The 16,447-nt window shown below is 39.4% G+C and overlaps 1 protein-coding gene across 4 annotated transcripts in view; it reads right to left on the bottom strand.

Annotated features, from left to right (window-relative positions):
• The window catches only part of GAL (galanin and GMAP prepropeptide), an 82,655-nt gene that overhangs the window by 23,045 nt on the left and 43,163 nt on the right, over positions 1–16,447 (bottom strand). For 3 of the 4 annotated variants that reach the window (XM_072114321.1, XM_072114322.1, XM_072114324.1), the window contains 3 exons: positions 3,925–4,007; positions 3,537–3,830; positions 2,874–2,954 (listed from right to left, as the gene is read on the bottom strand). In XM_072114321.1, coding sequence (XP_071970422.1) covers positions 2,874–2,954; positions 3,537–3,620 — 165 coding nt within the window. In that variant the 5' untranslated portion in view covers positions 3,621–3,830; positions 3,925–4,007. The remainder of the gene's footprint in view (positions 1–2,873; positions 2,955–3,536; positions 3,831–3,924; positions 4,008–16,447) is intronic. The other variant, XM_072114323.1, reaches the window with a different exon arrangement.

The raw sequence follows: 16,447 nt of genomic DNA, 5'->3' as shown, positions 1-16,447 counted from the left end.
GAAATACCCTATGGAACCTAGCCAAATGTTTTGTTGTAATTGTCAGGTCACATCACCTGCATTACATATGAAGCCCTTGTATCTACCAGTTAGCAGTAATTTTAGATACCTGGGTTGCAAAGTATACAGACACAGGTTAAAAAGGTTTTCCGGGTCAGTGATAATACCTAGACCTACCGTATTTTTCGGACTATAAGGCGCACCGGACTATAAGGCGCACCATAAATAAATGCCTGCTAAAATACCTAAGTTCACATATAAGGTGCACCAGATTATAAGGCGCACCTGATTATAAGGATGAATGACCAGCAGGTGGCAGACCTGTGCACAGCTCAAGGCAGCTGTTGTCTGTAAGTGTGGTTCATATATAAGAGGCACTGGAATATAAGGCGCACCTTTGATTTCTGAGAATATCTAAGGGTTTTTTGTGCACCTTATAGTCCGAAAAATACGCTATTCCAATACTCATGACCCTCCATTTTCAGTTGATTCTGGCAGGTAAATAGGAATGCTATTGCCTTGGCTGACCACTATACAGGGAGTGGCACCAGAGGCCGCTAGAACAAAAAATCGGTGTGGATTTTTAATTGTCGGAATAGGTTGTCCACATAGCTAACCTTAAAATCCCCTTTAAACATGAGAAGTGAAATGTGCTAATCTATGGTCTATGAGTATTGCCTTGCGGTAATATCATTACCATACAGTTTCTGAACATACATTACAATGCAAAAGACAATATTATTAGTTATACCACTGTAAAAGAGCCATGTAATGCTGCCACACCTAACTATTACTGCTACCCTTACTTAAAAACTGAATAATACCAACACATTGAATAAACACTATTATACAAGGACCAATATAATCACTGTAATGCGTCCATAAAGTGATTAGAGTATAAAAAGATTGAATTACTTCCCTTATTTACTTCTTGCTTTTTCAATTTGTCTCAGTGAGTAATATACTTGTGTGCAGTGCCCATCTTCTGTTAATAGTGTCACTTCTAAATTTAAAGTGTCCCCCTGAAGTCTTCATAGTGCTGTAGTCTATATAATACCACCACAATCTATGAAGTACACCCTACCTGTAGTGGTTAAAATGCCCCATGCAGAAGTTAGAGCGCCCCCTGTATTGTTATCAGATTTATGGGCTCTGGTCCCTCCTCCTGGTCACGTGTGGGGAGAGGTTGGTGACAGGGTGAGGTTTGGCTTCCCCAATCCTTTTGCATCACCACCTCTACTTTGCATGTCGAATGTGAGGTTGGAGGATTGTCATCATTCCTCATTGGTCATCACTGGCAGACGCTGGTTGACGCTAGGTTGTTACACCCCCTGGAGAATGGCCCCTGTCCAACCATGATCCAATCACAGGTAAAGAAACAAAACTTGTACCCACAGGTTATTTCAATGATACTATGTTACAATATCTAAAATGCTACTTATGTGTGTTAACATCTGAAGGGCGCCTGCGTTGCGCCAGAAACACATTGCCGATGATAACGTATGCTGTATTGTCCTGCAGTGAAGCTTGAATAATGATAGATTGCTTTGGAGCAAGAAAGTCAGATTGTTTAATTTTATGACAAATTGTTTATATTGTCCCTTGTAGTAGTTATAGTGCCCTATTTTGGCTATACCTTCGCCAAAGTACTAGTTATACTGCACATGTATTATATATACTGTCCATATAGATTATATAGTGTCCTGTTTCCTCACCATTCTTGACTCCCTGACATGGCATGGCTGCGGTATTATGTGGTCAGCTATCTGGCATAGGTGGTGCAATACACTGACATTATCGCAACACCAGCATTGGAAGCTGCGGTCCTGTGTGTCCTACATAATGGAAATGCAAGGAACCTTTGGCTCTACCAATACTTGTCGTGTACCTCTAGTTGTTGGTTCACGTGCATTATAGGTGAACTATAGGTAAGTAGTATCCAAGAGCACGGCTTGCACATTAATATTCACTTGCTCTACTAGGCATTACAAATATTAAAATAAGAATGGGAGATCCCTTTAATTTGTTTTTCTAGAAGGAAAAAAACAAAAGGGGATTTTGTCTTGTCCACAATTACTTGGAAGCTTTACTTTTTTAACTATTGTGATCTGTCAATGTTACTGCTATAATCCCAAGGAAATCAAGCGTGATAAACCCTTACTCATTCTTATATTTGTTATCAATGGCCTCCTTCCTCCTAACGTCAACATGCTAATGAGCCTGAAAGACCACTAGGGCAGTTCCCAGAGACCCTCGGTGCTGCAGATTTACAGGCTTTTACACTGTCTCATCCTCCTCCTCTGCTCCTACTCAATACCCCCCCATCCTCTGCCTGATGTAATCTCACAGCAGCACATAAAGTTTCAGCACAAAGTGGGAAGGAATAGTGCCCCTTGCACATTATAACAAGCCTGGAAAGCTGCATCACTGTGGGGCTCCGGAAACACATCCCCCCCCTCCCCCAGTAGCTTTTCCGACTCATTCAAATAATTTTAAAAGTTGAAGGAGGTCATGGTAACAAATAAAAAAAGATTATCACAGTCACGGTTCCAGAATCTATGAGGAAGTGTCCCTGGTTTATCATGCTTCAATTTGATGGTAGATTCCATTTAAGAGTTACAATCTGAACATCCCCTGTATTCTAAGACTCCTTTCATTCAGTTGCTGTTATATCTTTCTTCCTTGTATCATGAAAAAAGCTTAATTCCCCCACATAATATTGCTCACATATAACAGCAAAAGTGAGCAAGAATCTTCTTTTCTTCTATTCATCATCATGATACCATACAGAATAAAATCTATACCATCACAAACACCTATAGATATAATATACTGACAAACCAACAATATTATACTGTATAAAATATACTCACTGATAAGACTAGTCCAAATGTCTGTGAGATAGTGGCACATAGTATTAAAGATACCAGCAGGAGACTTGTGCACTTTTGCATCTGTAAGTAACAGAGAATTAAGATAGGGTGAAATAGCAAATAAACATATAAATGAAAGAATGAATAAATAAATATGTAAATGAAGATTACGTTGACATTCTTCTACACATTTCTTTACTATGAATACAAGCAGTTACTATCAGGGCTTTGACTAGATGTCATGATCCTAATATACTGTATTATAAATAAAGGAATTATTATTAATTATTATTATACTACTTCTGCTAAACTTCTTGCATCCTCATGAATTGCAGCACTAAGTATCATGCTGAATAGAATAAACAAAGTGTTCATCCAACTTGCACAAATCTATAGACTCTAAATTAGAAATGCTACAATTTTAATAATATTTGTATTATTATGTGGATAGAAATCTACTGGAAGGAATAAGGCATAAAGTAAATATATATGATTAAAGTTGTGATATTTAAATAATACTTTGAAATGCAGAAGTAATAATCCTGCATTTAGTCTAAAAGCAAAAGTAAAGCAAAGGTAAGGAATAAAAGAAAGAAAAAAGAGAAAGAAGGAATACATAATGAAAGAAAATGTAACACTGAGGAACCTTAAGAAAAGACAGACCTTGAGTGGGCTTGGAGATCTGTGCGTTGTGTTTCTCTGTCTTGTGTCTTTCAGGAGAGAGCTACAGGTGCTCCCAGCTGGCATACAGGAGGAGTGGTGCTGTGCAGACGTGTCCAAGAAAAAACACAGTAGGAATCTCACTGCATTGTAGGATAGGCAAGTCTCCCCAGGGTGTTTGGTGAAGCAGCTAGGAGGATTGGCTATTTATGGTCAGCACCAGGTTCATATGGACCGGCCTCCCTGAGGGTGAATGTGATGGAGTCAGACGTCACTAGATCATTTCCACTCAAGTCACTACATTAAGGGAGGGCAAAAATTACAGCAATTCAATTAAAGGTACTTTGAAGCAATATGAAGGCAAAAGACAGATAACAGCCCTGGTAATTACCTGTGATTACGGCATGGGTGGACAGTTCGTACCGGTCCAAGACACTTCATCCTACTTGCTTCCTCTTCTTTGGCCACTTCATTCTATATACACACACAAAAAAAATGAATGGGAGCATTATAATATATTACTCTGCTGCTGGTTATCGAAATTTAAATATGGTTATGTCCGGCGAAAAAAAATAAATCTGTCATTTATGAATGACGGAAGGAGTAAGCCATGAATAAAAAAGACATTATACGCACTTCCTCCATTGCGGATCCAAAAGAGCGTCATCACATTATTGCACAAAGTACATTGGAAAGAATTGGAAAGATTTGTGACTTACAGAAGAGATGAGTAAATATTACCTCTATCATGAATTCCATAATAAGCCGAAAACCTAAAGTAAAATATATGAGCTAAATTATAGCAATCTAATACATACACCATATGTCCTTCAAGACTAAGCAGGATAGATGAAGGCAGAACTTCGTCATCTACTGGAATCGCTGATATAATTATGTTTTCTGGTATTTTTGTTACTGTGGGATTTGTGCAGTTTATTGGTTTTGTATTTATTATTTAACATAATCAAATACGTAAACATGAAAAATGTTTATTTTACTTCCATCCAGTAGAGTTAACTGATGTTCTGGTCATCCTGCAAATGGCATCTTGCTTATTAGAAGTGGTCAGTCTATTTCCTAGAAATGCAGGATGTGGGTGGTAGCCATTATCATTATGTACTTACATGAAATCACATGTCCTTAAAGTAGGAAACTAGAGTATGTATACTTTACATTAATGGCGATTGGGTACAGAGGTCATTAGGGTAACTGACAGTGATCACTAAACATTCAGGTAAAATAAATAGACATCAACTTTTCCTATGTCTGACAATGCCACATATGAGAAAGGTAATGGATAAGTGTTACTTCTGCTCATAGAACAGTATAATCTTCATTTTCCAGTTTACTCTTGATGACTATATATAGAATGAGTACACCATATCATAACCTGGTAGAATACAATGAATGTAACCAGGTTCTGAACTTATGAATTTCAGTCTCTATATCTCACCATCCACTACAGCTTTGATTGTGGGTGCCATCATTTTGTAGACAATTGTCTATGCCAGCTCATCCATAAATTTGACTATTTACTATATGTTTAGTTATGCAGGTTCTTGTCATGTATCCTCAGTGTTGCTAGTTACTGCTCCTGGTAGTGGAAGAATATTTTTCTTCTTGTATGCTTCAAGTTCCAACAGGTTCTCAGAATACCTAATGTGTTATTAGCTCAAGTCAAGGATTTTAGGTTCAAATTGAGGGGGCAATGAAGAAGATTTCACTATGAATGAGAAACCGCGTTATCCAGCTCATCGTAGCACTCAGGCAAGAAAATTTACAAGCTGCATCATGTTTGAACCATGACAATTGGAAGAGTATGTAATGAAATCTGTCCATTTATTCCAAAGCCAAGAGGCGGTTGTCCAGGCAAATTTTCGAGTAAACAAGTCAGATCATCGCAAGACCCATTAATTTTGACACACTCAAGATTTGACGTAGCCAGAGTGGTCAGATCAGAAATGTCAATGCACGCACCATACAACATGTAGTACAGAAGTGTGGAATGGTGGCCTGAAAGGAGGTGAAGAAGCCTCAACTTCAAAATCATCATGAGAAGCATTGCCTTGAGTTTTTTTTTTTTTTAAAAAAGGTACTTAAAGTGGACATTAGAGTGATTTGGAGTGATGTGATGAAATCCGTTGGAGAACCCTTCTGTGTCTGCAATAAGCCCTAGTGAAGGACATGTACTGTATTCGTTTTAAGATGTCCAAATAAAAAGACATTCTAACCAGAGAATATCAAAGGATTCAAGTCTTCTTTCCTTTGGTTTGTGATGAAAGCCTGAACTGTTCTCATGATGAATAACCTACAACTTTTCTGATTACTACAAGAACACATGACTGATAAAAATGGATGGGAGTGGTGAAAGTTATATAGACTCTTAAAGGGGATATATGCAAAACATTGAACCTATGCTCAATTAAGGAAGTAGGTTTCTGATTGGTGGAAGTCCAACCACTGGCATCAAGTCTTCGGTCCCCCTGTAAAATGGAGTAACACACATTTTGTCTCTCTAGGGATGAAATTATTTGTGCCATAAACACGTTTTCCCTATCTAAAGCGTAGGTGGTAAATGTGTCATATAAGGTGTGGTAGATATTCTATGCTACTGTGGTAGTAATGTAGCTGTACTGGAGCTTATAATGGTGGTGTAGCATAATAGTCATGGCAGGTCACTAAGTTCATTAATGTAGCAGAGCTCAGACCACTGATAAAGTGGTCCTATCGGTTTAGTTGAAGAGCTGAGGCCGATGGTGAAGCAAAGCTGAAGTCACATGTAAGTAATAAAATTACGGCAACATTAGGCAAATCAGTGCTGCCGCACTAAGAATGGACTCCATGTGTGAGTTGAATGGCAGAATGTATTTATTTCGGTTTACAGTCTATTCACTTCCATGAGGATTATCAAGCACTTATCAGCCCCACAAACGTGAATACGCTACATTCATTAGGGAACACAAATATCTTATTTTTTTGTGGTTATTTTTCCCCAGGTTAATGCTTAAGGTCTACAGAAACAACATTCAGGCCATTTTAATACTTGGTATGTACAGTACACACAGTTTCTGAATGTGCCTTCTGTACTATACTTCTAGACTATACTTGTTCTTATTTATAGCATAATGGTATTATATAATGGTATTCAGTACCCACTCAAATAGGGACATAAAGTTTCCAAAAATAAAGCCATGAAGTACTATCCTTTTTGCAGGGAAAATGTCATATTGTTCACAGGAACAGAGTCATATAGTACTCACAAAAATAGGAACATGGTACACCGTTTTCCCATAAACCCCTATTTAGTGTTTTACCTGCCACATGAGAAGTGTGAAACAGGTAATAGTGAGAGGTGCTAACCAGTTTTTGCTTCCACTTTGTGTCAGTGCAGGTTGTAGCCAGGACATCATGTTGTATACTATGGGGCTCATTTACTAAGGGTCAGCAGACCGCACAAATGTCGGATATTCCGACGATTACCATTTTGCGCCGCCTTTAAAAGGGGATTGTGGCGCATGCAATCGGATTTTGCGGCATCGGCTTTCATTCGACATGGGGTGGGCCGTCGGGTGATCCGACGGATTCAGACTGAGCGCGGGATTTAACATTTAAGTTGTGTTGCAAGACAATGCAACAGCGCGGAAGCGACATATGCAGGATTTCGGATGCACGATCTTGGTGAATCCCACCAGAGTTCATCTTCGTCGGACCGTACAGAACGGGGATCGCGACAGGACTGGGTAAGTAAATGTGCCCCTGTATCTTGGAATTTTTGTGACGTAAAACCACAGTATTTTAAGCAGATTGAGAACTGGCTGAACCTACAGTAGACATGAGGGAAGGTAACAGATTCATGTAATACCAATAGTCTAGAAAATTGGTGGTTGGTAGCAATGCAATTGGTTCCTTAAAAGATGAACTGTAATTCAAAAGCATTTTAGCATTTAGACTTTTACCATAACAGTACAAAAAATGTCTATGTGTCTCTTCCCTTATCCTATGAATTTATATTCTTACTTATGTTGCTGATGCCAAAAGTATGTAGGGAAGTCCTATTTGTTAAAGAGAACCTGTCACCCATAAAAAAGGCACTACGAGCTGCTTACTAAAGTAAGCAGATCCTTGTGCTAGCCCATTTATAGTAGTGATAAGCTGCTAGTTTTATCGGAACCCTCCGATAAAGCTAGCAGACACTGCCGCAAAGTACAATATACATGAGGGGGTGGTCCGAGGCACTGCTTCTTCCCCGGACCGCCCCTCCCACTCCATAGGCCGGCAGTGACTACCGCATGAAGCTCCTAGTACCGCCTCCTCATGAATATAGTCCTCCTAGTCCCGCCCACTATAGTACTTCGCGGCAGTGTCTTCTAACTCTATCGGAGGGTTCCGATAATGCTAGCAGTTTATCACTGCTTACTTTAGACAGGTCCTCTTTAAATGACCAAATTAGTTTGGGTGTTTTCTGCTTTTTAAATGATAAAATGGGTGAAATCATAACGCCTTAGTCAAACTTCCATTTTTAATCAATGTATTTAGACTGTGGTCACCAAATCTCCAAACTGCATTGAGTGTTTGATTCTACACACATATTTAGTGATGCAGCTATTGAAGGCAAAACCAGGTTTGGTATAAAGGGCTATAATGCTTTATTTAACATAAGGGGGGCAGATAGGATCCACAAGCAATGTGTATACAAAAATATTAATCAAAGGAACCAGTGGGTTGTGCCATAAGGACAAGCTTGTAGCCCAGCTTGCGACTACCCACTAACATTTTTCAGGATAATAATAGAAAGGCGTTAGTTAAGGGTGAGATCAGAGAATAGGGGAGGAGAAGAGAAGATGGAGAGAAGAAAGAAAGAAAACGGGTATTTCAGAGATGGCCCCTAGCAGCCACCAGAGAGAGGCGCCAGTCTACACAGCTACATCAGTCATTGTCTGCTCTGGGATCTGCTTCATCAGTCATGGTTTGTTTTGGGGTCTGTTTGCATTATCATCTTTGGTCTAATCCGAACCAATCACAGCTCCACTTCACAGCTCCCCTTTATATGAGCATTTATGAGTATTTATGAGCACTGGAAAAATGAAAGCTGAGCTGTGATTGGTTGCCATGGCCAACTAGAAATATTCTGACTTTCAGACAGCTTGATAAATCTGCCCTATTATGTGTTGCATTCGGGTAGGCTTAGACTTTAAAAGACTTTTTGTGCTGCACTGTGCATAAATAAACATGTATTTACCTTCTTCCCTCCCAGTGTCCAGCACCGTGGTCCCTCCATGTCGTGCCCCTGTTTGTTTACAGGGCACGGAAGCTCCACTCTGACAGCTTCCAGTTGGCCGGCACGCCCACCTGTCACCATTTCCCAGGGGTCGGGTGGGTGTGCCCGGATGCCCAGAAACTGTTGTAGCGAATCTACCATGCCCCATAAAAATCTAGTACCCAAGTAATACATACATAGACCAAAGCAGTTCAATGACCCAGAATTACAGCACAGACCTCTATCATGCTTGCAGTTTGGTAAGTTGGGACTTGCAGTTGTAACCAATGACTCCAGCAGGAGGATAGAACATTTATTGTTGGATCCTTGGGTTATTCTTATTCTTCTTTGACCTTGGTTCACAACTTAGTCTTCCGTTACATCCAGTAAATAAAGGTCTATATTTAGACCATCATTACTTATAATTTTTTTTAATTTAAAAATATATCCTTGAAGGGTATGCTGTTTTCCTTCCACATGGTGGAGCCATTCTAATGAGTTGATTACTGCTGGTTCTCAATTACCACTGATATAATTCATTTCTGAAAAAGAAATTGTCGTCGGAATATGCCACATTGGGAATTTGACTTGACATCTTAACTTTGACAAATGACAGCTGCCATATTCTATCAGGGATAAGTTACTTGCCAGGACTGTAGGTTGGAGGTTTGGTGGCAGTGAAACAGTAATAATGGCTTAAGATGAAGTTTTTATTATATATATGTGGTCAAACTTCAAACATGTAAATTCAATATATATATATATATATATATATATATATATATATATATATATACATATATATATAGTTTTAGCATTTAAGGGATATTTGCTTAAAATGGGACTATTTTGACCGCCAGATATGAGGTGCAATGGTTCGAGTCATAAATCCTTGTTAGATGTGGGTCACACAAGATCTAAAACAATGTTGAGAACAGGGGTCTGCTGATACCCTTTCCGCAGCATGTGCAGAAAACTACCTGTTCAGTGCTGGAAGGGGTCAGCAGACCTCCACACCCCCTATGGATATGTCATAAATAGAGATGAGCGGACTAGATTTTTCAGTACGGGTTCGGCCGCCTTACCTGGAGATAATGCAAGATTAGTAGCCGGACATATTGCTGGATTGGTGGCCGAACAGCCATGGAAACTAGAAACTAGCCATGGTTAGTTTAGTCAGGTGGCCAAACGCCTAACCCGAACCTCGGCTCAGCTCATCTTTATTTATAAAATACACAAGCCAGAAATACCCATTGATAGGTAGATAATTAAAAGAGGTCTACCACTCAAGTAAAGTAAAAATAAAGTACACATACTCACCTATCCTCCTCTTCACCTTGATCCTGATAAAAAAGAAAAGCTATAAAAAGCAGCCTGGAGCGTGGGAGCGTGATGTCCTGAGCTCCAGGCTGCTAATTATTCACACCTCTCACGTGACTTCCCATGCTGGGAGAGGGCTATCCCGGCATTACAAGATTAAAGAAGCCAAGCGTCGGGATTGAGGTGAAGTGGTGCATGGGTGAGTATGTGTAGTTTATTTCCTTTAATGTATATTAGGTAATTAATTAATTATTTGTTATGATAGGCCTTTTTCTGGGTACCCCCGCAGCTGAAGCTCTGGTATTTGTGACCATAATTGAAACACATCTGTGAGTAAAATTGAGCATCTCAATAGCTGAATGCTATGTATGCTGTATGCTGCTGTGCTGTGTAATGGTTGAGGGACTGACTACTGGGATCCACATCATTACAATGGCAATGGCTGCTCCATTCACTTTTGAGTGACATCTGACAAAGACAAGTGCAACACTCTGCCTTTTTCAGCAGTTCCATATAATTAAATGGAGCAGCCACAGATGTGTGATCAGCCGTTATATTCATTCCATGGTAAAAGGGACAACAGTACAACTGTAGGGACAAATACATGGCTTAAGGGATAAGTAAAATGACTGCAATATCCCTTATAGTCTCTTCTTTTTTATATTTTTGACCTTATGAATCCTGGGTGCACTTTGCACAGTACAGGTGGTCCCTGACTTACAGACGGACCCCATGGCCCACTGTGACCTCTGGTGAAGCTCTCTGGATGCTATTACTATAGTCCCAGGTTGCAATGATCAGCTGTAAGGTATTTTAATGAAGTTTTATTGATTATCCTTGTTCCTAGGACAGCAACAGTCACCAGGACAAAATAAAGTTTTGTCTAGAGCTACAGTCAAAAAAATATAAGTGTTCCGACTTACATACAAATTCAACTTAAGTACAAACCTAAAGAACCTCTCTTGTACATAACCCAGGGACGGACTGTATACTGAGCCTGACATAAGAATTACATATTCGGAATTGTCATTTCACCTAGTCAGCCATTAGTTACTTTAGGAATAAAACTATGAATAATTCTCTTAAAAAAGTCAAATATTAAGGTTATAAATCCTTGTTTTAAAAGAACTTCTAAGTAAATATATACATGTTATTTAACAGAAGATGATTATGATTATGTATGCGAGAAACAGAATTGGATAACAGCTATGAACATAATAAGGGAAATAAGAATGTCCTATTAGTGACAGTTGGGTAAAAAATGTCATTCACAGGTGCAATACAATGCAGCAAATCTGAAAATGACTGCCTATTCATTGTATAATTGTGATTAGGGCCCAGGAATAGGGGGGAATGAATACAAGTTAAATCAATTAGGATATTAATTCCTAATTTAGTAATGACACTGCATGATAGATTCTAATGTCTGCTCCAAGAACATGCAATGTGGTCCATTACACAGTGACATAAGCTATCATCTTCTGCGTACATCATTAAAAACACATTGCTAATGCATTAGTACAAATACACAATGTATTTGACCCACTTACAATCTGGCATTCATTCAATAGATGATAAATACACTGTATTCAATATATTTATATTGACATCAAAACATGATGCACCGTGTTTTTCAGTGGACAAATGAATGGATCATAATTCACACTTATAAGAGCACTATTAGCTATTTTTGTAGCTTGTGCTACGTAGACTTCTAAGGGGTTTTTTATAAGTTAAAATGTTGCTAATTCACAAAGTCAAAGGTTTGGGGATATTAAAAAGATGCTAAGAATGGGAAGTGCTTATTATGTTTAAAAAGATAGCAAAGGGACATATAACCTCGAAGAGTTTATTATGCTTTTCATTTAAAATGTATTGCGTCACTGTATTTTTTTGTATTACGTCACTGACCTTAAGGTTTAAAACCCATAATAAAACCCAGAAATAAGTTTTGAGATTGCATTTTATTTTATTACAGCATATACTCGAGTATAAGCCAACCCGAGTATAAGCCGAGGCTCCAAATTTTAGCACAAAAACCTGGCAAAACCTATATTTTTTTTACTCGAGTATAAGCCGAGTTTGGGTTTACAGCACATTTTTTTGTGCTGAAAAACTAGGCTTATACTCGAGTATATATGGTATATATTTGATTATTTCCTTTCCTCTTCAAGTGAACTCTGATTTTCCAATTAGTGTATAATACTGCTTGCATACAGGGCTGCCAACAGGGGGGAAATACTGTGACTCCAGTCACAGACCCAGCCAGGAGAGAGGGCCTGGGCCAATAATCCCTTGATGTCAGCAGTGTCTGAGGTTCCTCTTGCAGCAATTAAAGGGGCTTTCCCAAGAAAACAAAATTCTTAGATATATTCAGGATAACAAAATAACACATTCTCCAATTCAATGTTATTAAAAAAAATACAGCATTTCACAGATATAATTCCACCTGTCTATCAGTTCTGGTGTAACTTTTATAGCACTATAACCCCTTACACACAAAGACACAGCTTTAATTTTCCCACAGCTGTTTATAAAATGAAAGCTGAGCTCCGATTGGGCAGCTAGAACAGTTTTACCTCAGAAACTTGATGATAAATCTTCCTCTGTACCCTGATTGGCTGAGCTGTTTGTGCACGTTCATGTGGATGCCCTGAGTGCTGTTGGCATCACTGTCCATAGCTGATGTCACAACCAGGAAGTCCGCCCACTTCAGGAACAGCTGAGAGGATATTACACATAGCCTCATATATCTATTAGCCCTATATCTCAGGACAGGAAGAAGCCAGAAGCATGAAACAGTTATTGTTGGAATTGTCAAAGGCTCTCTCCAGCTGTACCAAAGGCTCTCTCCAGCTGTACCAAAGGCTCTCTCCAGCTGTACCAAAGGCTCTCTCCAGCTGTACCAAAGGCTCTATCCAGCGCAACTTTACAGTTACGCTTTAAAATACTAGGTTCTCTGTGGTGCTTGGGTGACATAGCCATATTTGCATAACTTTTATAACTCTATATTTCCGTGATCGCAGGATATAATGCTATGGTATAATAAAAGAAGCCCTCAGGAACGATGTTCCTTGGGAACTTCTTACTAGGGCACATCTACCATCACTAAACTGTTGGTAGATGTCCTTTACCATCATTAGAAAATACAATTTGTTATGCAGAAAACAAGCCCTCATATAACTGCCCACATGGAAAATAAAAAAAAAGTTATGGATTTTTGAAAATGGGGAGTGAAAAATGGAGGCTCAAAAATGAAAAAGAGCTGTGTCCTTAACCCCTTCCTGCACCTTGATGTAATTATACTTCATAGGATGTGGGTAGTAACGTCATGGTGATCGCCCAGGCTCATAAGCTGAGCCTTTGCAATAACCGCGGGATCCCGGCAGTATACGATAGCCGGGATCCCACAATAACAGCCCCAATCGTGACTATCATGATTCCGCCTGTTTAACCCTATAGATGCTGCAGTCACTATGGTGCATTGCCATGACAATTGGTACCGATCATTGCCATGGCAGCCCTAAGGTCCAATGGAGGACCCCAGGGCTGGCAGCAGTATATGCCAACAGTGCTGATGTCAGCCTGTGCAGAATACATAGGATGACTATATAATATGCTGCAATACATTAGTATTGCAGTATATTACAATGAACAAGTGATCAAAATGATCACTTGTTCATGTCCCACCATGGGACAAAATAAAACATTAAAAAAAGTTTTTAAAAAAAGTGTAAATTATAACATAAATAAAAGTCCCCTGAAGTAATAACCAAATACAACATAAAGTGAAAATCACCAAAGAAACACAACATTTTGCATATCAGCACGTCCACGTAACAACCTGTACAATAAAATAAAATTATCACTGAACCCATACAGTGAACTCACAAAAATTATAAAATTTTCAGATCTGACATTTACCCGGACATGAAACAAAAAAAGTACAGCTTGTCCCGCAAAAAATAAGCTCTAAAACAGCTCTGTAAACAAAAAATATAAATGTTATGCCCATTGTTACATGGTGATGCAAAAACAAGTACATTTCTCACAAAATTAGTTCTACATTCTGCAAAACAAGTTAACCATAAAAAGAGCTATATAAATGGGTATCGCCGTAATCGTGATGACCCATTGAATAAAGGTAATACGTTATTTTTATGGTACGGGGAGCGTCCAGGGAAAAAATGCTAAAAAACATAAACAAGAAATAATGATTTTTTTTTAACCAGAGTTAAAGAGTTAATAAAACTTAATTATTAGCTAGAACCTCACCCACAAAAAAATAATCCCCCATATGTCCAATTTACAAAATAATAAACAAAGCCTGTAAAATTTGACAATGCAGATCGGCTCTGAATGGCGCTCCTTCCGTTTTATGCCCGGCCGTGTGCCCACAGAGCAGTCAGCACCACATATGGGGCATCCTCATACTCGGGAGAAATTGGGTATCAAACTTTGTGGAGTTTTTCATCATTTGATACTTTGTGACGGTTTAATTTTTGCCCAGAATTAATGTATCGTCTAAAAAAATTACAGCTTGTAAAGTACACCTCCATTTTGTTTTAACCCCTGTGAAACATCTAAAGGGTTAACACACTTCTCAAAGTTGATTTTTTACATTTAGTTTCTAAAATTGTATAATTTTCAGGGTTTTACTGCTGTTCAGGCCTCTCAAAGTTACTTAAAGCTGAGCAGGTGCCTCTAAATAAGGATTTGGACGATTTTCATAAAAATTTGAAAAAATGCACCCAAAATTCTGAACCTCCTAAAAACCTAGCAAAGAGAGAGGATGCATAAAAAGCCATGTCAATATAAAGCAGGCATTTGCGAAATGTTAGTCAAAGCACCCAAGTAGCTTTATAACTACCTTTGTGAATAAGGCTTATTAGTTTGAATTGAATACGCAAGGGGATGGGCAGCCAGCGCAGTGATGGTCACAAAGTGGAGACATCCATGTAGCGTTGGGATTGATAGACAAATCTGGCTGCTGCATTAAGAATAGAATGTAGAGAGTTTAGGAAGTGAAATATCGATAAGTAGGGAGTTACAGTAGTCGAACGAGATTGAATCAGTGCGACAATACAGGTTTTAGAGCTTTCCATGCTCAAGAAAGGACAGATTCTAGAAATGTTTCTGGGGTGCAAGCAGGGCTGTATTAAAGGGTGAGTACATGGGGTGCCCTCCCCGGGGCCCGACCACTTTGCGCTTAAGTGGGCCACGACCAAGTGTGCGTGATTACCACGGGAATCACCTACTATATGCCCGGATCTGTCTCTCTGCCTGTACAGGAGGTTGCCACTCGTTGGGGGGATGTGGGAGGGTGAGTACAATGTTATTTTTTTTATTTGTGCTGTATATAGATGTATTGCTGTGCAGAGGGGTGATTGATTGTGTTGGGCTTGATTGTACTGGGCAGGGGGGATTGATTGATTTTACTGAGCAGGGGGGTGATTAATTTTATTAGGGGCAGTGATTGATTTTGTTGGGACGGGGTCATTGATTATACTAGGCGGGGGAATGACTGTACAAGGCAGGTTGTTTGATTGTACTGGGCAGGAGGAGTGATTGATTATACTGGGAAGGATGGGGGTGATTGATTGTACTGGACAGGTGGGTGATTTATTTGACTTTACTGGGCAGGGAGGTGAAAGATTAATTTTACTGGGAAGGGGGATGATTGTACTGGGCAGGGGGATGATTGTACTGGGCAGATGTATTACTGGGGGGTGCAAAGTCTGTATATAGATGTATTACTCGGGGTGAGACAGCTGTATGTAGATTTATTACTCGGGGGTGAGGTGACTGTATGTAGATCTATAACTGGGGGTGAAGCCGCTGTATATAGATGTATTATTGAATTTTAAGGATTTTTTTTGTACTGTATTTGCAGAACCCCAGGGGTACTTTAACCCTAGGGGGTCTGATCATAACTGCCATATATTGCAATACAACGGTCATATGTTTATAAGGTGTTAACTAATTAGGGGCCCTGTAATCAGTTCAGGGGAGTGCAGTATACATTATACATAAGCCATCAGCACCTGGATTTATAGCAAAGGGCTCCATTTGTCCCCATTGGAGGATCCTGCCAGTAATTGTTGCAGCCATGAAAATAAAAATCCATAAAATGCAGATGCTATTGACCCTGAGAGTCTGACACTGCCAGGAAACTGCCCTGGCACATGTTGCATTTTGTCCCTGACCATGGATGTGCGGCGGCTTAATGACATCATTGCACAGCCCCCAACTAGCAAGCCGTGCTGGCTTAGGTAGCTACGTGATATTTGAAAAATATAGGGGACCAAGGGCATACAGACGGTCCCCTACTTAAGAA

Source organism: Engystomops pustulosus, chromosome 7 (assembly GCF_040894005.1).
Source record: "Engystomops pustulosus chromosome 7, aEngPut4.maternal, whole genome shotgun sequence".
NCBI lineage: Eukaryota > Metazoa > Chordata > Amphibia > Anura > Leptodactylidae > Engystomops > Engystomops pustulosus.
Note: the sequence above shows the minus strand (reverse complement) of the source record. Positions and strands in the feature narration are given on the sequence as shown.